This window comes from Stegostoma tigrinum, chromosome 27 (genome assembly GCF_030684315.1).
Source record: "Stegostoma tigrinum isolate sSteTig4 chromosome 27, sSteTig4.hap1, whole genome shotgun sequence".
Classification (NCBI taxonomy): domain Eukaryota; kingdom Metazoa; phylum Chordata; class Chondrichthyes; order Orectolobiformes; family Stegostomatidae; genus Stegostoma; species Stegostoma tigrinum.
In genome coordinates, this window is record NC_081380.1 from 684,498 (window position 1) to 709,531 (window position 25,034).

At 43.3% G+C, this 25,034-nt stretch overlaps 1 protein-coding gene across 3 annotated transcripts in view; it reads left to right on the forward strand.

Annotated features, from left to right (window-relative positions):
• Positions 1-25,034, forward strand: part of LOC125464750 (phosphorylase b kinase gamma catalytic chain, skeletal muscle/heart isoform-like) — a 97,303-nt gene that overhangs the window by 61,208 nt on the left and 11,061 nt on the right. For all 3 annotated transcript variants that reach the window (XM_048557524.2, XM_048557522.2, XM_048557525.2), the window contains 2 exons: positions 8,869-8,959; positions 11,423-11,576. In XM_048557524.2, coding sequence (XP_048413481.1) covers positions 8,869-8,959; positions 11,423-11,576 — 245 coding nt within the window. The remainder of the gene's footprint in view (positions 1-8,868; positions 8,960-11,422; positions 11,577-25,034) is intronic.

The following is a 25,034-nucleotide window of genomic DNA, read 5'->3' on the forward strand; positions in this document are numbered from 1 at the left end:
TCTTTTAAACTTCCTACTCACCTTTTAACATGGCCGTCAGATGAAGAGTCAGACTGGGAGACAGGAAACAAGTGAATGAGAGACTCTGAGAGGGACCTTGACACAACCCATAGCCTTTGCATAATCCAGTACATCCAGACACACCTCGACATTACATGGAGTGAATCAAATTTGCTGAAGACTGATGTCTCTGGCATCTTTAATCAAATCAGGCCTTAACCATCTGAATTCCTAGGAGCACAAACTAGTTTACGCAATCTCTCCTTGAAGTTAACCCTTGGAATCCAGGGAACATTCCGGAAAATCTATGCTGTACATCATCATAGTAATTATAGGTGGGTCAGTGTGATGACCGGGTAATGTGAAGTAACAGTAATAAAGGTCTACAACACAAAAAACCCCTCTTGCAATAGACAAAAGCACCATCTAACTATTCTAATCCCATTTTCCAGTACTTGGCAATGCCAGTGCATATTTAAATGCTTCTTAAATGCAATGAGGGTTTTCTTTAGTGCCCTTACAGGCAATGAGTTCTAAATTGCCCACCACCCTCTGGTCGAAAAATGGTTCTCCTCATATTCCCCCGTAAATCTTCTGTCCCTTAAATCTACACCACCTCCCCTCCTCCGATTGTCATTGAGCCCTGAATCTGGGAAAAGTTTCTTTGTATCTCCCCTGTCTATGCCCCTCATCATTTTATGCATCTCAATCATGTCCCCTGTCATTCTCTTCTGCTGTAACAGAAAACAATCCCAGTCTGTTTTCAAAACTGAAACTCTCTGTAGAATTAGAATCCCTACAGTGTGGGAACAGGTCCTTTGGCCCAATGGCCCAACAAGTCCACACTAACCCTTGCCGCACTCCACCCGGACCCATCCCATTTTTACCCACCTAATCTACAGACCCTGAATGCTACAGGCAATTTAGTTTAGCCAATCCACCTGACCTGCACATCTTTGGACTGTTGGAGGAAGCCAAAGTTCCTGGAGGGAACTCCACACAGGCAGTCGCACGAGGGTGGAATTGAACCCAGGTCCCTGCTGCTGTGAGGCAGCACTGCTAACCACTGAGTCACCATGCCAGCTCAGCAATAGCCTGGTAAATCTTTTCTGCACTCTCTTCATTGCTATCACATTCCTCCTATAATGTGGATTCTAGAATTAATCATAGTTTCTTTACTCAGAGAGTAGTAAGGGAATGGAACGCTTTGCCTGCAACGGTAGTAGATTCGCCAACTTTGGGTACATTTAAGTCGTCATTGGATAAGCATATGGACGTACATGGAATAGTGTAGGTTAGATGGGCTTGAGATCGGTACGACAGGTTGGCGCAACAGCAAGGGCCGAAGGGCCTGTACTGTGCTGTAATGTTCTATGTTCTATGATACTGTAGCTGTGACTTAGCCAATGTTTATACAGTTCCAGCATAACCTTGCTGCTCTTAAACTCTATGCGTCAACTAATAAAGGCAAGTATCCCATATACCATTCTAATTCAGAGATATTTGTCTATGATATTGGAGCTTTTTAGGAGTTCAGAAAAAAAGTCACAGAATTATTAGAGTGCAGAATGATGCCATTGTACTTGCACCAGTTTTATCATCCAATGTCAACCCATCTGACAAACCTGTCTTCCTGTATTCTAAGGCTCCACGCTATTTACTACTTCGGCAACTTTTGTATCACCTGCAAATTTATTGATCATCCCTCCTAGACACAAATCTAAGTTATTTATAGATGTCACTATCTCGAGCATGAAGGAATCTAACATCTTCCCCTTCAGTGGCATTATAAGTGTTAAACCCATGTGCTCAACATCGAGTCATAGAGCTATACAACATGGAAACAGACCCTTCGGTCCAATTTGTCCAAGCCAACCAGATATCCTAAATAAATCTAGTTCCATTATTAGCATTGGCCCATATCCCTCAAAACCCTTCCTATTCATATACCCAGCCTTTTAAATGTCTTAATTGTGCCACAGACGCACAGTGGCTCAGTGGTTAGCACTGCAGCCTCACAGCGCCAGGGACCTGGGTTCGATTCCAGCCTCAGGTAACTGTCTGTGTAGAGTTTGCACATTCTCACCGTGTCTGCGTGGGTTTCCTCCGGGTGCCCCGGTTTCCTCCCCCAGAGCAAAGATGTGCAGGTTCGGTGGATTGGCCATGTTAAATTGCCCGTAGTGTTCAGGGGTGTGTGTGGGTTATAGAGTGATGGGTCTGGGTGGGATGCTGTAACGGGCGGTGTGGACCTGTTGGGCCGAAGGGCCTGTTTCCACACTGTAGGGAATCTAATCTAAAAAAATCCTCCATCACTTTCTCTGGCAGCTCATTCCGTACACATGCTACCCTCTGAATGAAATCATGGGAATTGCAAAGAAATTGGCTACAATTCTAACTAGATCGTCCCTTTAAATACTGTGGCTACAAGAGCAGATCACAGGTTAGGAATAAATCTCCACCAGATTCCCAATACAAGGCACAATTTAATGTGATAGAATGCTCCCCACTTGTTTGGATAAGTGGAGCTCCAATAAAGCTTATTTCCTTGAGGTTGGCCTGGTGGCTCTGTGATTAGCACTGCTCCTTCAGAGCACCAGACACCTGGGTTTGATTATATTCTTGGGTGTCTGTCTGTATGAAATTTTGAACATTTGTCCACCATCTGTGTGGTTTTCCGCCGGGTGCTTCAGTTTCCTCACACAGTCCAAAGGTGTACAGGTTAAGGGGATTGGCCGTGCGAAATTGCCTATAGTGTCCATAAATGTTCAGGGTTGATACAAGGGAGGTACAAGGATAGGGCAGGGGGTGGGTCTGCATGGAATGCTGTTTAGAGTGTCGTTATGGACTTGATGGACTGTACAGCCTGCTTCCACACTGTCAGCATTTTATAAATCATATTGAGCATTTATGTAGGGGATCTTGGCATGCAAGTTCAATGATCCCTGAAAGTGGCAATAAAAGTGGATAAATTGGCAATGAAGGCATATGACACACTTTTCTTCAGTCAGGACACTGAGTAAAAAGTTGGCAAGTCATGTTTGCTGCGATATAAAACTTTACTTAGGCCACTTTTGGAATAATCTGTGCGGTTCTGTTCACCACATTATCAGAAGGATATGGAGGCTTAGGATAGAGTACATAAGAGGTTCACCAGGATTTTACCTGGATTGAAGTGTATTGGCTATAAGGAGAGGTAGGACAAACGTGAATTGTTTTCACTAGATCTGAGGTGGAGAGGCAACTTGATACACGTATATAAAATGATGAGGAATGGTATGGATGGGGTGGATCATCAGAGTCTTTTTCCCAGTGTAGAAATGTCAAATACTAGGGGGCATAAGTTTAAAGTGTGAGGGAAAATTTTTAAAGATGTGCAAGGAAAGTTTTTTTTACACAAGGTAGTAAGTGTCTGGAATGCCTGGAGGCGTTGCCCGTGGAGGTGGTAGAAGCAGAGACAAGAGCTTCCGGGTCCCCTGACTCTATCACCTGAGCTGAGTTAATTTCCTTATATGGTGAGAGTCAATGTTCTTGTGTGGGGGAATTTGCTAATTGCCTTCTGGAAGTCCAGATACATAATATCCCTTATGATTCCCACTCTGATTAATGTCAGTGTTTGGATCTCATTTTGTTGGCCCTATGGTGCAAGGACTCTGTGTTTTGGGGATAGTGTGTTGGGGTGAGTACAGTTTAAAAAAAAGTATTGTTTTCAAGAACTCTTTTTGACCTTTCCTTTTGCAACACCTCCTTAGAGGAGTACAGTTGATGATGGATATACAATCCTTTTAGTGTTGTCCATGTTGTTGCCCTGTAGGGTGATGTGGCGTATTAATTCAGCAAGTGAAGTCTGGTAATTCATACTGCTCTCAATCCTAACCATAAAGGTGTACAGATCCAAATAAAGACATAACTAAATAGGGGGCTAATTATTCTCAGAACCAAACAGAAACAGCAGAATTGGTGCATTACTGCTTGGTATGGCAACTGCTGTGCCTAGGACTTAAGAAACTATGGACAGTGGTGTGGACCACCCATACCACCTCAAAAGCCAACCTTCATGGACTCCATCTACACTTCCTATTGCTGCAGAAAGGCTGCTAACATCATCAGAGACCCCACCCACCTTGCTAATGCTCTCCTACAACTTCTTCCATCAGGCAGAAGCTTGAACACACGCACCAACAAGTTCAAGCTTCTTCAAGTTTCTTCCCTGCTGCTATGAGACAGCTGAATGGACCTCTCTAAATTCAAATAATGTTGATCTGGCTTTGTGCACCTCCTGAGCAGTGTAGCCTGTGTGCCTCGCTCTGTCTAAGCACCCTATGATCTGTATGTCCCTGTTTGCTGTGATCAGCCTGTACTGCTCCCAAAACAAAGCTTTTCACTGTGCTTAGGTACATGTGACTACAATAAATCAAATCAAATTAAAAAAATGCTTTGACTGATCTTGTTGCTGCATCATGTTTATTCTCAAATGTTTGCTGTTTATATGGGAGATTGGGGTAGCCAGACAGACAAAGGACAGAGAACAGGCTCTTCAGCTCACCATGTCTGTGCTGACCATGATGTAATTCCAAACTAATCCCATCTGCCTGCACATGGTCTATATCCCTCTATTTGCTGCCTGATTATGTGTATGTCTAACTGCCTTTTAATGTTGCTGTAGTCTCTGCTTCTACCATCTCCCCCGGTACCATGTTCCAGGCACCCACCACCTGTTTTTTAAAAAACAGAACTTGCCTCATACATCCCCTTTAAAATTCCCCTTCTCACCTTCTACCTTTGTCCTCTAGTATTTGATATTTTCCCTTGGAAAAAGCTCTTAACTGTCCACCCTATCCATGCATCTCAATATTAGGTCACCCCTCAGCTTCTGATGTTTTAATTAAAACAATCCAGGTTTGTCCAACCTCTTCAGATAGTAAATACACTCCAATCCAGGCATCATCCAGGTAAACCTCTTTTGAGTTCTTTCCAAAGCCTTCACGTCCTTCCTTTAGAAGTGCACACACATTCCATTGTGGCCTAACTAAAGTTTTCTACAGCTGCAAGTGCATCTTGCCAACTTTTACATTAAAGTCCTGACCAATGAATGCAAGCATGCTGTATGTCTGCTTTACTATCTTATCCACTTGTGTTGCCACTTTTAGAGAGCGAAGGGCTTGCATCCCAAGATCCCTCTGCATATCAATGCTGTTAAGCATCCCGCCACTTACTGCAAACTTTCTTCTTGAATTTGACCTCCCAAAACGCATCACCTAACATTTGCCCGGATTCAACTCCATCTGCCATTTCTCTGCCCAACTTTCAAATAGGTCTAATTCCTGTTGTATCCCTTGACAAGCTTCCTCACTAACTCCACCAATTTTCAATATCATCTGGAACCTTACTAATTGCAACACCTACCTTTTCACCCAAATCATTTATACATATAATTACAAGCAAAAGCCCAACACTGATCCTTGCAGAATACCACTAGTCACAGACCTCTAGTCAGAAAAACATCCCTCCAACACTATCTTCTGTCTTCTATGACCAAGCCAGTTTTGTATCCAACTTACCAACTCACCACACATCCCATGTGACTTAATCATCTGGACCAGGCTATAATGAGGGATCTTGTCAAATGCTTCAGTAAAATCCACGTTAACAACATCCACTGCCCTACCCTCTTCAGTCAATTTCTTTACTTCCCCAAAATACTCAAGCTTGGGACAAGACCTCCTGTTCAGAAAACCATCCTGATTCTCCCTAATACTATTTTCTCCAAATGTGAGTAAATCCTCTCTATAAATTTCCTCCAGTACTTTCCTTACCACTGATGGAAAGCTCGCATCAGTCAACCTATAACTCCCTGGATTACCTGCTGCCTTCTTATAGTAACAATGTTGGTAATTTGCCAGACTTCTGGGACCTCACCTGTGGCTAAAGTGAAATAAGGATCTCTGTCAAGGCCTTAGCAATCTGCTCCCTTGCCTCCTTGGTTTCCTGGGATCAATTCCATCAGATCTTCTGGACTTATCTGCTGAAATGTTTATAAGATGCCCAACACCACCTACTTTTTGATATCGACATGCCCCCAAATATCAACAATCCTGTAATGCTAACCTTAGCATTATTAACATCCTTCTCCTTTGTAAGTACCAATGCAAAGTACTCATTGAGGACGTAGAAACATAGAAAATAGGTGCAGGGGTAGGCCATTCGGCCCTTCAAGCCTGCACCACCATTCAATATGAACATGGTTGGTCATCCAATTTCAGTATCCCACTCCCGCTTTCACTCCATACTCCTTGGTCCCTTTAGCCCTAAGGGCCATGTCTGGCTCCCTCTTGAATCTGTCTAAAAATCTGGTCCCAACAGTTGTCTGTGGGCAAATAATTCCAGGTTCACAACCCTGAATGAAGAAATTCTTCCTTATCTCAGCCTAGAATGGCTTACCCCTTATTCTTCAACTATAACCCCTTTATCTGGACTCTCCCAACATTGGGAACAATCTTCCCTCATCAAGCCTGAGCAGTCCCATCAGGATTTTATATGTTTCTATGAGATGCACCTTCATTCTTCTAAATTCCAATGAGTACAAGCCCAGTCGATCCAGTCTTTCTTCATATGCCAGACCTGTCATCCTGGGAATCAGTCCGGTGAACCTTCGCTGGACTCTCTCAATAGCAAGAATGTCCTTCCTCAGACTATGCGGCAAAAACTGCACACACAATACTCAAGGTGTGGCCTCACCAGGACCCTGTATAACTGCATCAAGGCATCCTTACTCCCATACTCAAATCCTGTTGCTATGAAGGCCAGCAAACCATTAGCTTTCCTCACCGCCTGACAAGCCAGGGACCTACAGGCCAGTGAGCCTGACATCAATGGTGTGCAAATTATTGGAGAGGATACTGAGGGACAAGCTCAACCAAAACCACGTCCTGCATCTGCATGCAAACCATCAACCACCGCTCTACCGTGACACCCAGATCTTGTTGCACCTCACTAAAGACTTATCCAACTATAACATAACTTCTTTTTAGCCCTTGAGTGACTCCTATACTCAACGCTCGACCTAAGAAGGCCAGCATGCTACATGCCCTCTTCACCACCCTGTCCACCTGTGACGCCACTTTCAACAAACTATGTATTTGTACTCGGTCCCCCTGTTCCACAACACTCTTCAGAACCTTACCATTTACTGTACAAGTTTTACCTTGGTTTGACTTTCCAAAGGGCGGCACGGTGGCTCAGTGGTTAGCGCTGTAGCCTCACAGCACCAGAGACCTGGGTTCGATTCCACCCTTGGGTGACTGTCTGTGTGGAGTTTGCACATGCTCCCCGTGTCAGCGTGGGCTTCCTCCAGGTGCTCCAGTTTCCTCCCACAGTCCAAAGATGTGCAGGCTAGGTGGATCGGCCATGCTAAATTGCCCATAGTGTTTAGGAGTGTGTGTGTTATAGGGGGCTGGGTCTGGATGGGATGCTTCAAAGGGTGGTGTGGACTTGTTGGGCTGAAGGGCCTGTTCCCACACTGTAGGGAATCTAATCTAATCTAATCAAAGTGCGACTCCTCAAGCTTATCAGTACTGAATTGCATTTGCCAATCCTCAGCCCACTTCCCCATCTGATCAAGGTCCCTCTGCAATTTTTGATAATCTTCCTCACTATCAACAATACCTCCTAATTTTGTATCATCCGCAACCTTGCTCGTCATGCTGTGTACATTCACATCCAGATCATTTTTGTCAATAACAAAGGTCCCAACACCAACCCTGAGAAAGAACCTTCAACCATCATCTTCTGCTTCCTACCATGAAGCGAATTTTGAATCAAAAATCTAGCTCTCCCTGGACCCCATGTGGTACCTAACCCTCATAACTAACCTGTCGTGCGGGACCTTGTCAACGACCTTACTCAAGTCCATCCACTGCCCTATTTTCATCCACCCTCTTAGTTACCTCTTCAAAAAACTATAAAAGATTTGTCAGACATGACTTCCCATGCACAATTCCATGCTGACTATCCCTTATCAGACCTTGACTATCCAAATGTTGGTTGATCCTCTCCAATAATTTGCCTAGCATTGATGTCAGTCTCACTGGCCTGTAGTTCCCTGGCTTGTCTTTGCTACCTTTCTTAAATGATGGAACAACATTAGCCACGCTCCAGTCTTCCGGAACTTCACCAGTGGCTAAAAATGAAGCTAAAATCTCTGTAAGGGCCTCTGCAATTTCTTCCCTAGCCTCCCACAGCGTCCGAGGATCATGCCCAGGGGATTTATCCACCTTAATGTGCTTTAAGGCTGCAAACACCTCCTCTCCGGTAATGTGTATGCAGTCTAAAACATCTCCACTTGTTTACCTTATTTCCAGGATGTTGCCAGGAATGGAGAGCTTACAATAGACGAGAAAGGCTGGGATGTTTTTCACTGGAGTGAAGGAAGTTCAGGGATGACTTTATTGAGGTTTTTAAAACCATGAGAGCCACAGATGAGGTGAATAGCAAGCGTCTTTTCGCTACAGTGGGCGAGTTCAAAACTAGGGTGCATGTTTTTTACGGTCAGAGGAGGAAAATTTAAAAGGGATATGAGGAGCAACGTTTTTACATAGAATAAATTTCCAGAGAAAGTAGTGGACTTAGGTACACTTAAAACGTTTAAAAAACATTTGAATAAATTCATGAATCGGAAATATTTGGAGGGATATGGACCAAGTACAGGCAGTAGGACTAGTTTAGTTTGGGACCATAGTTGGAATGGTCTGGTTGGACCCAAGGATCTATTTCCATGCTGCATGAATATATGTGTTACGCATGTTGAATGCTTCGCAACCTGGTGTCAATTGCAACTTTTAGTTGAGCACCTTCTGTTCTTGTTGAATACAGAATTGTGCGGGACTCCAGGATACCTGGCTCCAGAAATTTTACTTTGCTCTATGGATGAAACTCACCCTGGATACAGCATTGAAGTGGATTTGTAAGTATTTCCCCATTGCACAAGTACTTGGCACACTAATGGGCGGTTTAGACCTGACCTTTCACTCCCAAGTCGGATGCGCAAAGTTGGCAAAATTCCTGACTCCGGAAAGCTGGCTCAACTGAAAAAACTGGAAGTGGTCAGATTCTGCCTTGTTTGGAGGGCCAGTGGTAGGGGTTGTACTGGGCACACAGTAGCCCCAGAGCTGGCATGGTTAGTAAGTTTGCAGATGACCCAAAATTAAAAGGTACTGTTGATAACGAAGAAGGTTATCAAAAATTGCAGAGGGGTCTTGATCAGATGGGGAAGGGGGATGACGACTGGTAAATGCAATTCAATACAGATAAGCATGGATGTTGCACTTTAGACAGTCAGCCAAGGTAGGACTAGTACCGTAAGTGGTAAGGTCCTAAGGAATGTTGTGGAACAGTGGGACCTTGGAGTACAAGGACATAATTCGTTGAAAGCGATGTCACAGGTGGACAGAGTGGTGAAGAAGGGATTTAGCATGCTGCCCTTCATTGGTCGAGCGTTGAGTACAGGAGTTGGGATGTAATGTTACAGTTGTATAAGTCATTGGTGAGGCTGTTGTTGGAGTATTGTGTACAATTTTGGTCTCCCTGTTATAGGAAACATATAGTTAAACTGGAAAGTATGCAAAGAAGATTTACGAGGACATTGCCAGGACCAGTAGGCCTGAGTTATAGGAGAGGTTGGCCAAGATAGGACTTTATTCCTTGGAAGGTAGATGAATGAGAGGCATAGGTAGAATGAATGCTATGAGTCTTTCTTTTCCAGGGATGAAGAAATGAAAAAGGTTTAAGGTGAGAGAGGATAGATTTAAGAAGCACCTGAGTGGCAACTTCTTCACACAAAGAGTTGTAAATATATGGAATGGCCAGCCAGAGAAAGTGATTGAGGCAGGTACAACAGCATCATTTAAAACACATTTAGGTAGGTACATGGATGAGGAGGGTTGAAAAGGATATGGACCAAATGAGGGCAACTGGAACTAGCTGAGTGGGCACCATGGTCAGCATGGACCAGTTTGGGCCGAAGGGCCTGTTTCCATGCTGTATTACTGTATGACTGTATGGCTCTAACTGGTTAAGAGAGATGGGGCCAGTAGGAATTAACTTCATTCAATCAGGATTTGATAGAAGAGCCAGTGGTTAGGAGTCTCTGCAATCAGGCAAGTGTTGTTGTTGCTTAGAGGAGAAATCAATCAAAGGTGAAGCAGGCACTGACTTGTAGCAATTGTGCAGCTAGTTGCTGACGCCTGAGGAATGAGCTCATTGTGTGCTTTTCAAATGAGAGTACAGTCACTGCTGTCTCTTCACATTGGGGCACCTGCAACCAAGTGAAGACTTGAAAAGCCTCACAAGACACAGCCTTGGGAATGGCAGCATCTTGGCACCATAACTGCTTCAAATCTTCACCTGTGGCGCAGATTGCAATCTCTCAGGGGAAGGCACATTTGCCACAGACTTTTGCCCTGCCCACTTTCCAGGCATCTTTCAAGATGCAGCAATCCTTTTTGGTAGTAAAAATAATCAGACCATCGCCAGTTCAGATTATTTTATTTCAGTAGAAGATGTATTTCTTTATGCTTCAAATTAAAGCTAAACCATATGGCTATCATGAGGCACTGAAGCAAGTCATTCACTGACGCTGGCCAGAGATGCCATTTGTCTTCCATAGATGTTAATAGGATGAATTAATAAATAACGCAGCAAATGGAGAATTTGTTGTCAGAGCAATAACCCAACTAGGTCAAATTTAGTGGTCTCACCAAGGGTAGTGAAACAACCAACAGAAAAAAAAAGGAACTGAGATTGTGCAGGTGTTGCACCTTGGATTGTTTTCTGATTCACTCCCTCCCCCCACCCTATCTCCTACATATAAACCGACATTTTCCTGGTTACCACAGATGCTTTCAGACCTGTTCAGCTTTGCTAACATTTTCGGTTTTTGTTTCACATTTACAGCATCCACGGTTCTTTTGGGTTTTATGTGCATGCTAGCTTTATGCGATTTTGCATGAAGATTCCCAAATCCTTCTGTGCTGCAGCTTTCTGTAGTCGTTCCCCAACATTTTTCACATATTCCATCTGTCAAATTATTGCCCATTCACTTAACCTGCCCATGCATTTTTAAACAATAATCATGCAAATTTGAACAGGTGCCATCTTGTTAGCAGGAAATAATCCAGAGTGGTTCAAGCTGACATTTTTCTCTTCCTAAACCAGAGATAGGCAAATATAAAAGAGCAATTGACTTCATTGACTACAGTTATCCAAAGCAGTTGCTGCCTGTTGCTTGTCCTTAAAAATACACAAGTACGCAATGGAAAATAGACCCATGATTAATAACCAGACTAGAGCATTTCTGCCTGTTTAAAGCCAAACTTTATTGCAAGTGTATTTGACAAGTAGTTCTGATGTGAGATTGTCCTGTGCACAGATGGAGTTGTGGAGTGATCATGTACACACTGCTCAGTGGCTCACCACCTTTCTGGCACCGGAAACAGATGCTGATGCTCAGGATGATCATGAATGGAAGTTATAGTTTTGACTCTCCAGAATGGCAAGATCGATCAGACACCGTGAAAGATCTGGTGGGTATTTCAGTGGTCATACTAGTAACTCTTATTTCAATGATTTTGTCACATTTTTATTTTCAAATCTCATAAATGAATGAATAATTAAGAACAATATTGACAAGGGAGCACAATATATCATTTTTTTCTCCCACTGCTCCTCTATTGTCAAAGATTTTTCATGTTTTCAATGGAGTTCAGGGATATAAGGCCAAGTAATAAGCAGCAGAGGGCAGACACAGAAAGGACAAGAAGAAGCCTGTGCTTTATAATCCATTACCCTGTTGTTGAGATTCCCATTCACTTTACTTATTAGTAACAATATGACTGAAGTGTTAACCCTTAATTAACAACAGTGGCTCGGTGGTTAACACTGCTGCCTCATGGTGCCAGGGACCCAGGTTTGATTCCAGCTTCAGGCAACTGTCTGTGTGGAGTTTGCTCATGTGTCTGCGTGGGTTTCCACCGGGTGCTCCAGTTTCCTCCCACAGTCCAAAGATGTGCAGGTTAGGTGGACTGGCCATGCTAAGTTGCCCATTGTGTCCAGGGAAGTATAGGCTAGCTAAATTAGGCATGGGAAATGCAGGTTTATAAGAATAGAGTACAGAGGTGCATCTGGGTGGGATGCTCTTTGAAGGGTCAGTGTACCTTGATGGGCCAAATGGCCTGTTTCCACACTGTAGTGATCCTGCGCTTCGTGAACGTCAATCCTTCTAAAGAAAGGCCAACATACAATTTGCCTTCCAAATTGCTTGCTGTTCCTCCATGCTAAGCTTTCAGTGAATTATGAACAAGGAGACATTTGGATAACAACACTTCCCAATCTCTTATTTAAATAATGCTCTGCATTTCCTACCAAAGTGGACAGTGTCTCATTTTTCCACATTATATTTCATCAGCCAAGCTCTTGTCCACTTGTTAGCCTGCTGAAGTCCCCTTGACACCAGTTTTGCATCTTCCTCACAACTCACATTCCCACCTTGCTTGTCATCAGCAAGTCTGTAAATATTACATTTTGGATTTCAGCCCCAAATCATTGAGAGATTGTGAGTAGCTGAGGCCCAAGCACTGATCTATTTATTGTAGGTGTACTTAACAAATTGGTGGAGGACTTCAGAAGAACAGGTCACTATCATTTACATCGCATACAAATAAGGACAGGAAGCCTTAACATTCACTCTGCTGAGTTGTAGGACACCTTCGAGCTTCAAGTGCAACTGGACTCAAAATGGTAACTTAGCTTTCTGTCCAAAGGTACAGCCAGACTTGCTGAGTTTCACCAGCAATTTCTGTGTGTGTTTCAGATTTTCTCCATCTGCACTTCATTCATATGATTATCCATGAAATATTTAGCATCAGTTCTATTCATACATTAGACCCTTCAGCTGGCCACTGATTAAACCATGGTTGTATTGTGAAAGGTTAAAAAGATGTGCTGTTTTTTATTCATAAAGGTACTGTATCCTCATACATTTATTTCAAATTTGTTTAAGTATCTATGACCGATAAGGACTGCAAACATTATTCGACTTGATCATAGAAACAGAAGATAGGAGCAGGAATGCGGGATTTAGCCTTTCCAGGCTGTTATGATCATGGCTGAACATTCATCTCACCAGCATGATCTTGCTTTTGCTCCACATGTTCTCTGGCCCCTTGAATGCCAACTGGATGTACAATTTCTTCTTGAAATCATGCTATGTTTTTGTCTTGACTGTTTTCTGTGACAGTAAATTCCACAGGTTCACCATTTTCTGGGTGAAGCAATTTCTCCTCATCTCAATCCTAAATGATGTATCGCATGTTAGAACATCAAACTGTACGGCACAGTACAGGCCCTTCAGCCCACAATGTTTTGCTGAACATTTACCCTAATACCAAGGTCTGTCTAACCTCCACCCCTACCTTACACTATCATCCATATGCCTATCTAATAGCCACTTAAATGGCCCTAATGAGGCCAACCCCACTACCCTCTCCGGCAATGCATTCCACGTCCCTACCACTCTCTGAGTAAAGAACCTACCTCTGACATCTCCCCGAAATCTACATCCACTCACTTTAAAACTATGCCCCCTCGTAATTAGCTACCTCCACCCTAGGAAAAAGTCTCTGGCTGTACACTCTATCCATACCTCTGATCATTTTGTACACCTCTATCAAGTCACTCTCATCCTTTGTTGTTCGAAAGGGAAAAACCCTAGCTTTCTCAATCATTCCTTGTAAGATCTTCCCTCCATTCCAGGCATCATCCTGGTAAATCTCCTCTGCACCTTTTCCAATGCCTCCACCTCTTTCCTGTAATGAGGTGACCAGGACTGGACACAGTACTCCAAATGTTGCCGATCCAGGCTTTTGTATAGCTGGAGCATAACGCATGGTTCTTGAGCTTAATCCCTCTATTAATGAAAGCTAACACATCATACGCCTTCTTAACAACTCTATCCACCTGGGTGGCAGCTTTCAGGGAACTGTGAGCATGAACCCCCAGATCCTTCTGCTCCTCCACACTGCCAAGAATCTTTCCATTAATCCTGTATTCTGCTTTCAAATTTGTCCTTCCAGAATGAATCACCTCACACTTGCCAGGGTTAAACTCCATCAGCCACTTCTCAGACCAGCTCTGCATCTTATGAATATCCCTTTGTAACCTAGAACAGCCCTCCGCACTATCCACAATTCAACTCACCTTTGTATCATCCACGAACTTGCTAATCCACCCTTCCACTCCTACATCCAAATCATTGTCAAAAATCACAAATAGAAGAGGACCCAGAACAGATCCTTGTGGTACACCACTTGAATCTGAGCATCATGTTGAATATTTTCCATCCACTATCACCCTTCGTTTTCTAAGGGTCAGCCAATTCTGAATCCATGTTCTTGGATTGTGACACCCATTCCTGGACTCCCCTGTCATCAGGAACATCCATTCTGCTTTTACCCTGACTCGTTCTATTAGGATTTTGTTTCTGAGATCCACCTTCATTCTTCTGAACTGCAGAAAATATAATCCTAACAGATTCAACCTCTCCTCATACATGATCTGAAATCTGTTTACCCATATCAATTAGTTCACTGATAGAACCAGCACAATCTTCCAATACAATGGTCAGTCTGTACCTAATTGTGTGGCTTGAATCCTTCACTCTTTTCTTAATGTTTTCATAAATTGTGCACTTAGGGATCAGATCTTTTGGTCATGGTAACTGTGTCAATAGAATTAACCAGTGAGGTTCTAGTATTGAAAACTGTAGCAGTGTTATTTCAGCTCATGTTTGGTCTGTTCTTTCTCCTGGTCACAAGCCATGTTCTACTAATTAGCTGAGTTGCTTCTATCATTAACCAACCATTAAAATTATATACAGTACTCAAGTAGAGGTCAAGCACCATTGGAGCACGATTTTGTCAGACTCGTTTATCATACAAAATGTTATGATTAATTAGCACAAGTCAATTTTCCAGTAATCTACAATATACACTTGGAACTTAACAATCAGTCTTTTCAAAGAGTTGCCATAAGTGCATCATAAGTGTCAAATGCATAACTTGCTCTCCTACTGTTACTCTGTGTCCTATGTTGAGTGTTGAATACTGCATTGCTTGCGATGTGGTATAGCCCATACATAGTGTAGTGTACTCTTCATTCCCTCTCCTCTGGACATTATCCTACAAATTTCTGCATTAGAAACAACATTCTGTAAATTAAACAAATGACCATCCTGGTTGTCATTGGTTGGTTGAGATTAGTTCTGCAAGACAAAATGAAAAATTTATTGAGTAAAATGTTTCAGCAGTGATCAGTGTTTACAGTATCTATTTTTCCCTTTTCAGTTTGTGAGCACATGTATCACTGATCATAATTACAACATACGGTCCCACCCATCTAGACACAAGCCTTATCTCCCACACTAGTTACCTCAGGCTGTTCTGCTTTGTCTTTTGCCTCAATACACAGGACTTGCTCATAGTGTCACAGTCATAGAGAAATACACCACAGAAACGGACCTTCGGTCCAACTCATCCCTGCTGACCAGATATCCTAAATAAAACAAGTCGCATTTGCCAGCATTTGGCTCATATCTGAGAAAAACCCTTCCTATTCATATACCCATCCAGATACCTTTTAAATGTTGTAATTCTACCAGCCTCCACCACTTCCCCTAGCAGCTCTTTCCATACACGTACCACCCTATGCGTGAAAAAGTTGCCTCTTAGATCCCTTTTAAATCTGTCTCCTCTCGCCTTAAACCTATGCCATCTAGCATGTTGCGGCTGTACAGGACATTGGTTAGGCCACTTTTGGAATACTGTATTCAGTTGTGGCCTCCCTGCTATAGGAAGGATGTTGTGAAACTTGAAAGGGTTCAGACAAGATTTACAGGGATGTTGCCTGGGCTGGAGGGTTTGAGCTACAGGGAGAGGCTGAGTAAACAGGAGTTATTTTCCCTGGAGCATCGGAAGCTGAGGGGCGACTTTATACAGGTTTATAAAATCACAATGGACATGGATAGGATAAGTAGACAAGATTTTTTCCCTCATTTTTATTTTTATTCATGGGATGAGGGCACCAATTGCTAAGTGCCCCGAGGGCAGTTAGAAGTTAACCACAGATGCTGCCAGACCTGCTGAGCTTTTCCAGCAACTTCTGTTTTTGTTTCTGATTTCCAGCATCCGCAGTTCTTTTACTTTTTATTTAGAATCTGGCCAATGTGGACTAGGTACAGCTATTTGTTAGAAAATCTATATCAGAACAGTGGGAGAAATTCAAAGGGTAATTCTGAGAATGTAGGGCCAAAATGTTCCCAAAAAGGGGAGGATGGGATCAACAAGTCAAGAGAACCCCGGATGTCAGGGAACGTACAGGATTGGATGGGGACCATTAAGGCCTAAAGTGCCAGGCAACGATAAGCACTAAAAAGGGTGAATATAACTGTCACCCTTGACAGTTCCAGTACATCTCCATCACTTAATTCCCACACTACCAACATCCTGGAGATTGCCATTGACCAGAAAGTACGTGGACCAGCCACATAAATATTGTGCTACAAGAGCAGGTCAGAGGCTTGGAATTCTATGGAGTAACCTTCCTGAAACCTCATGACTCCCCAGTGCCTGTCCATCTGTAAGGCACAAGTTAAAAACTGAAAGAACTGTGGATGCTGTAAATCAGAAGCAGAAACAGAAGTTGCTGGAAGCTCAGCAGGTCAGGCAGCAGCTGTGAATTAAAAATCAGAATTAACGTTTTGGGACAGGTGACCCTTCCTCAGAACAGGTTAGGAGTGTGAGATAACAAGGTGTAGAGATGGATGAACACAGCAGGCCAAGTAGCATAAGAGGAGCAGGAAAGCTGATGTTTCGGGCCTAGACCCTTGTTCAGCAAAAAAAAGTTAGGAGTGTGATGGATTGCTTCCTACTTGGCTGGATGGATGCAGCTCCTACAAAACCTCCATCCAGGACATCATCCAATAGACTGGCACCACATTGTGATGGATCCTGTGCATTCACTTCCTTCATCACCAACACATTGTGACAGCAATATGTACCATCTCAAGGGTAAGATTTACTCATCTATGCCTGGAGGTGCAATTAAAAGAAGATACAATTTTGAGAGATACCTGAGCATGTCAATATTTGATGTTGAGTGATGAGGAGATATGTCATTCAGAAGGACTTGCCAGAAAACATAGGGATATGTGGAATTCATAGTGAGACGAGAAGTGTTGCGTTATGTAAAGTGGGGTTGAAGTGTCCAGCGAAAAGTGAAGAAGTGGTGGTAAGAGTACTAGATGGACTCTCAGCTCCAGGAGTACAATTTGTCCTTGGTAATGATGTAATTGAATCACAGATGTGAGTGCTGCCTACTGTGGTTGAAAAGCCAGTGGAAAATCAGGCAACTGAGTTATTACAGGAAGTACATCCTGGGATTTCTCCTGACTGGGATAATAAGGTCAGAAAGTAAAGTCCTCCTGGAAAGTCATCCTGGTAAACCTCTTCTGCTCCCTTTCTAAAGCCTCCACATACTTCCTGTAGTGTGGCGATTAAGAATTAAATGCAATACTCTGACTGCAGCCGAACCAAAGTTTAATGAAGCTGCAACATGACTTCCTGATTGTTGTACTCAATGCTCCAACTAATAAAGGCAAGCATGCCAAACGCCTTCTTTACCACCCTCTCTCCTTGTGTGGCCACTTTCAGGGAACTATGAACTAGGAACTCAAAATCCATTTGTGTATCAGTGCTGTTAAGAGTCCTGCTATTAATTCTATACTTGCCGTTAACATTTGATCTCTCAAAGTGCAACACCTCACGTGTCCAGATTAAACTCCATCTGTCAATCCTCCACACAAATCTACAACTGATCTATATTCCACTGTATTCTTTGATAACCTTCTACACTATCCATAACTCCCCTGATCTTTGTATCGTCTACAAACTCACTAACTCACCCATCTACATTTTCATTCAAGATAATAAAATGTGAGGCTGGATGAACACAGCAGGCCCAGCAGCATCTCAGGAGCACAAAAGCTGACGTTTCGGGCCTAGACCCTTCATCAGAGAGGGGGATGGGTTGAGGGTTCTGGAATAAATAGGGAGAGAGGGGGAGGCGGACCGAAGATGGAGAGAAAAGAAGATAGGTGGAGAGAGTATAGGTGGGGAGGTAGGGAGGGGATAGGTCAGTCCAGGGAAGACGGGCAGGTCAAGGAGGTGGGATGAGGTTAGTAGGTAGGAGATGGAGGTGCGGCTTGAGGTGGGAGGAAGGGATGGGTGAGAGAAAGAACCGGTTAGGGAGGCAGAGACAGGTTGGACTGGTTTTGGGATGCAGTGGGTGGAGGGGAAGAGCTGGGCTGGTTGTGTGGTGCAGTGGGGGGAGGGGACGAACTGGGCTGGTTTAGGGATGCGGTGGGGGAAGGGGAGATTTTGAAGCTGGTGAAGTCCACATTGATACCATTAGGCTGCAGGGTTCCCAAGCGGAATATGAGTTGCTGTTCCTGCAACCTTTGGGTGGCATCATGGTGGCACTGCAGGAGGCCCATGATGGACATGTCATCTAAAGAATGGGAGGGGGGAGTGGAAATGGTTTCTGCCAATGTGGTATACTGCATCCACTGTACCCGGTGTGGCTTCCTCTACATTGGGGAAACCAAGCGGGGGCTTGGGGACCGCCTCCGCTTGGTTTCCCCAATGTAGAAATGTATTTTTCTCAGATTCCCTCTAAACCACTCACTCCTCACCTTAAGTGTATGCCATCTACCATGGGGAAAAAATTTTGACGATCTGTGCTATGCCATTCATAATGTTGTATGTCTCAATCAGATTCCCCCTCATCCCCCTTTGCTCCAAGTAAAACAAACTCAACCCATCTAGTATCTCATTACCGAGCCTTTTCATCCCAGGCAACATAAGAGCCATAGAGTCAAAGAAGACTACCCCATGAAAATGAGCCCTTTGGCCCAACTTGCCCATGCTGCCAAGTTTACACAATTAAACTAGTGTCATTTGCCTGCATTTGGTCCGTATCCCAATGCTTTTTAAATGAGAAAATTGTACTTGGCTCCACCACAATCTCTGGCAGCCCACTCCAGACAGCGTTACCCTCTTGTGAAAAATTTGCCACTCTGGTCCTTTTGTACCTCTCCCCTCTTACCTTAAATCCATGACCTGTAGTTTTAGATTCCCTTACCATGGGGAAAAGCTATTGGCTGTCTATCTTATCTATATGTCTCATGATTTTATAGACTTCTATAAGGTCGCCCCTCAGTCTACTGCAGCCCAGAGAAAAAAGGCTCAGCCTGTCCAACCTCCTCTTATAATGCAAACCTTTCAGTACAGATAGCATCCTATTTATCCTTTTCTGCATTCCTTCCTGTAGTATGACTACCAGAACTGTACACAGTACTCCAAATGTGCCCTCACCAACATCTTGTCCAGTTGTAACCAGGCATCCCAACACTATGACTGATGAAAGCAAACATGCCAAAGGCCTTCTTCACTACCCTACCTACCTGAGACTGCTGTTTCTATTTCTGGACCCCTAAATCTCTTTGTTCTGTAATACTCCCAATGGCCCTACCTTTGACTGTGTAAGTCCTGTCTGGCTTGACCTACCAAACATTATGTTATTAAATTAAACTCCATCTGCCATTCCTCAGCCCAATGGCTAAGTTATCTGTGTTCCCAGATAATCTTCTCCACTATTCACTATACTACCAATCTTGGTGCCATCTGCAAGCTTACTAAACCATACCTCCTAAATTCTATTATTTATATAAATGATGAATAACAGTGAGCCCAGCACCAATCCCCACAGACACCTCTGGTCACAGGCCTCCAGTCTGAAAAATAACCCTCTGTCCTCTACTATCAGAACAATTTTGTACCCAAGTGGCTAGCTCACCCTGGATCTAGTGAGATTTAACCTCTCTAAAGTCCATGTAGACAACATCATCACTGCCCTGTTCTACTTTCTTGGTCACCCCTTCAAAAAACTCAATCAAGTTTGTGAAACACTATTTCCTACACACAAAGCAATGCTGATTATCCCAAATGAATCCTTGCCTCTCTAAATGCCTGTAGCTCCTGTCTTTCAGAATCACCTTGACCAACTTACCCACCACAGAGGTTAGGTTCACTGGTTTGTAATCCCAAGCATTTCCCTGCAGTCTTTCTTAAATGAGGGCACAACATTAGCCACCCTCCAATTTTTGGGAACTTCTCCAGTGACTGTCGATGATACAAATGCTAAGGGCCCCGCAATTTTCTCCCTGGCCTCCTATGAAGTCCTTGGATACACTTCTTTGAGCCTAGGTATTTTCTACCTTAATGTATTATAAGACTTACAGCACCCCCTCCTTTGTAATGTGGACGCTCTGCAAGACACCACTATTTATTTTCCCAGGCTGCCTAACATCAATGCCTTTCTCAACATTAAATACTGACAAGAATATTCATTCAGGATCTCATCCATCTCCTGTGGCTCCGCACTTAGATGATTTTGTTGATCTTTATTTTGTACCTCCTTTCCTTATTAGATCTCCCAACCTTGCACTTGATCAAGATTAAATTGCTGATTGCACTGCCATTATTAGACTGTAGACTGAGACTATATTTCTTACTATGAACATGGCCACCAATTTTTGTATTGCCTGCAAATTTATAATAATACCTTATACAGCCACATGCATGTTGATAAAGTGCATTACAAATAGCAAGAGTACCATTACCTTTTGCCTCTGACTTACAAGCCAGTTTTGAATCCAAGTTACCAACTTGCCTTGGATCCATGGGGTCTTACTTTTTGGACCAGCCTTCCAAGTAGGACCTTGTCAAAGGCCTTACTGATGTCCATATCAAACAGATCAAGTGCACCGTCCTCATCAATATATTTTCAAAAAAGGTCAATTAAATTGGAGAAACAAGATGCCCCTTCAACAATCCATGCTGACTATTCCTAATCAATCTCTGCCTTTCCAAGCATCGATTAATCCTATCCCTCAGAGGTTTTCGTAATAATTTCCCTACCATTGATGACAGACTAATTGGTCTATATTTACCTGGCCCATCCCTGCTGCCCCTCTTGAACAAAGGAATGCCTTCACTTCACCTGACGAAGGAGCAGCGTTTCAAAAGTTTGTGATTTCAAATAACCCTGTTGGACTATAACCTGATGTTGTTTGACTTCTGGCCTTTCTTAAGCACCCCACTACACTGAGTATTCCCGAGGGGCCTTCCCTGTGTTTATTTTTCTCAATCAAACTCTCTATCCCTTGACATCAAGGGTTTCCAATGAATTTCTACCCTTGCCCTTCCCTCTCAGAGGAATATATTGGCCCTGAATTCTCACTATACTACTTTTAAAAGTCTCCTACTTTCCAATTTGCATTCAAGCAGCTGCTCCCAGTCTGTTTGCCAGATCCTGTCTAATGATATTGAAATAGGCCTTTCCCTAAATTCGACACTGTAACTTCTGCACTATCCTTATTTCATTCTCTAATGACTTTAAAACTTCGAGAGTTATGGTCACTGCTCCCAAAAAGTTTGCTCAGTGACACTTCAGCCTTTTGATTCCCTAGGATTAGGTCCAGCACTGCCACATCTTTATGTACTGGCACGAAAAGCTCTCCTGGATGTACTTTCAGAATAATCCTTTCACACTAAGGCAATGCCAACTAATATTAGGAAAGTTACAATCCCCTTCTACTATAACCCTACTCCTCCCACTCCTCTCTGTGATTTGCTGACATATCTGTTCTTCCATCTCCCTCTGACTGTTGGGAGGTGTCTGGTATAATCCTAACAAAGTGATAATCCTTTTTTTTATTTCTAAGCTCAACCCAGATGGTCTCATTTGAAGAGCTTTCTAAGACCTCCCTCATTACAGTAGTGATGGTCTGCTTTATCAATAATGCAAAAGCCCCCATCTCTCCTACTTAGAGCCATAGAGTCATAGAGTAATACAGCATGGAAACAGGCCCTTTGGCCCAAACAGGTCCACGATAACCATGGTAACCACTCAGCTAATTTCAATTCCCCACTTTTGGTCCATATCCCACTAAACCCTTCCCATCCACATACCTATCCGAATGTTTTTTAAATGTTGCTATTGTACTTGCGTCAACTACTTTCTCTGGTGGCCCATTTATATATACGCACCACTCTCTGTGTGAAGAACTTGCCCCTCATGTCCTTCTTAAATCTATCCCCTCTCACATTAAACCTATGTCCCCTAGTTTTCAATTTCCTATCCCAGGGAAAAAATTATATGCATTCATTCTATCTATACCCCTCATGAATTTATACACCCCTCATTCTCCTATGTTCCAAGAAATAAAGTCCTATCCTGGCCAACTTCTTCCTATAACTCAGGCCTACTAGTCCTGGCAGCATCCTCATAAATCTTCTTTGCACACTTTCCAGATTAACTGTGTCTTTCCTATACCAGGGCAACCAAACCCGAGCCTCACCAATGACTTATACAACTGGAACATTACATCCCAACTCCTGTACTCAATGCCTTGACCAATGAAGGCCAGCATGCTAAATGCCTTCTTCACCAACCTGTCCACCTATGATGCCGCTTTCAACGAACTACATACTTGTACTTCTAGGCCCCTCTGTTCCACAACACTCCTCAGGACCTTACCATTTACTGTATAGTTGTACCTTGACTTGGCTTCCCAAAGTGCAACACCTCACACTTAGCTATATTGAATTGCATTTGCTAATTCACAGCCCACTTCCCCATCTGATCAAGATCCCTCTGTAATTTTTGATAACCTTCCTCGCTATCAACGATGCTTCTGACTTTACTTTCTGACCTTATTATCCCAGTCAGGAGAAATCCCAGGATGTACTTCCTGTAATAATTCAGTTGCCTGATTTTCCACTGGCTTTTCAACCACAGTAGGCAGCACTCACATCTGTGATTCAATTACATCATTACCAAGGACAAATTGTACTCCTGGAGCTGAGAGTCCATCTAGTACTCTTACCACCACTTCTTCACTTTTCGCTGGACACTTCAACCCCACTTTACATAACGCAACACTTCTCGTCTCACCATGAATTCCACATATCCCTATGTTTTCTGGCAAGTCCTTCTGAATGACATATCTCCTCATCACTCAACATCAAATATTGACATGCTCAGGTATCTCTCAAAATTGTATCTTCTTTTAATTGCACCTCCAGGCATAGATGAGTAAATCTTACCCTTGAGATGGTACATATTGCTGTCACAATGTGTTGGTGATGAAGGAAGTGAATGCACAGGATCCATCACAATGTGGTGCCAGTCTATTGGATGATGTCCTGGATGGAGGTTTTGTAGGAGCTGCATCCATCCAGCCAAGTAGGAAGCAATCCATCACACTCCTAACTTTTTTTTGCTGAACAAGGGTCTAGGCCCGAAACATCAGCTTTCCTGCTCCTCTTATGCTACTTGGCCTGCTGTGTTCATCCATCTCTACACCTTGTTATCTCACACTCCTAACCTGTTCTGAGGAAGGGTCACCTGTCCCAAAACGTTAATTCTGATTTTTAATTCACAGCTGCTGCCTGACCTGCTGAGCTTCCAGCAACTTCTGTTTCTGCTTCTGATTTACAGCATCCACAGTTCTTTCAGTTTTTAACTTGTGCCTTACAGATGGACAGGCACTGGGGAGTCATGAGGTTTCAGGAAGGTTACTCCATAGAATTCCAAGCCTCTGACCTGCTCTTGTAGCACAATATTTATGTGGCTGGTCCACGTACTTTCTGGTCAATGGCAATCTCCAGGATGTTGGTAGTGTGGGAATTAAGTGATGGAGATGTACTGGAACTGTCAAGGGTGACAGTTATATTCACCCTTTTTAGTGCTTATCGTTGCCTGGCACTTTAGGCCTTAATGGTCCCCATCCAATCCTGTACGTTCCCTGACATCCGGGGTTCTCTTGACTTGTTGATCCCATCCTCCCCTTTTTGGGAACATTTTGGCCCTACATTCTCAGAATTACCCTTTGAATTTCTCCCACTGTTCTGATATAGATTTTCTAACAAATAGCTGTACCTAGTCCACATTGGCCAGATTCTAAATAAAAAGTAAAAGAACTGCGGATGCTGGAAATCAGAAACAAAAACAGAAGTTGCTGGAAAAGCTCAGCAGGTCTGGCAGCATCTGTTAACTTTGTGGGCCCTGTAACCGTTCTAGAGTTTTGATGAACGTTGACTCTGATTTCTGTTCAGAGAAGCTGGCAGACCTGCTGAGTTTTTCCAGCAACTTTTGTTTTTGGCCAGATCCTGCCTTATTAAAATTAGCCTCCCCCCAATTCAGGGCTTCTATTTCCATTCTATTTTTGTTCTTATCTATCATTATCTTAAATTTTATTGCCATAACTTAGTTCTTCAGCCTATTTATTACAACTGGAGACTGTAAAGTATTCCTCAAAGCTGCTCGCCATTCACTGTCCCCCTGTGCTTTTTTCACTGCTGCCTCACAGCATCAGGGATCCGAGTTTGATTCCACCCTCAGTGATTGTCTGTGTGGAGGTGGCACATTCTCCCTGTGTCTGCATGGGTTTCCTCCGGGTGCTCCGGTTTCCTACCACAGTCCAAAGATGTACAGGCTAAGTGAATTGGCCTTGCTAAATTGCCCATAGTGTTCAGGGATGTGTAGATTAGGTGAGTTTATCGGGGAATGGGTTTGGGTGGGTTAGCAGTGCTAACCACTGAGCAGCCCACATACAACTGAGAGGAAGAGGGGCTATACAACAGTAAGAGGAAAGGGTCATACAGAAAGGGGAGAGACAGGTGGACAAATAAAACTGTAAAAATGAAAAACGAGTGAGAGATATTCAAGGGAGAAAGAGGACACAGAAGAAAGAGAATTATTTAAAGATAAAGAGAGACAAAGGACGTGAGGAGCATGTACAGGAGAGAGACACATAGGAGGCTAGAAGGAAATGTAGAAGAATTATTAAAAAAAGAGAAGGTACA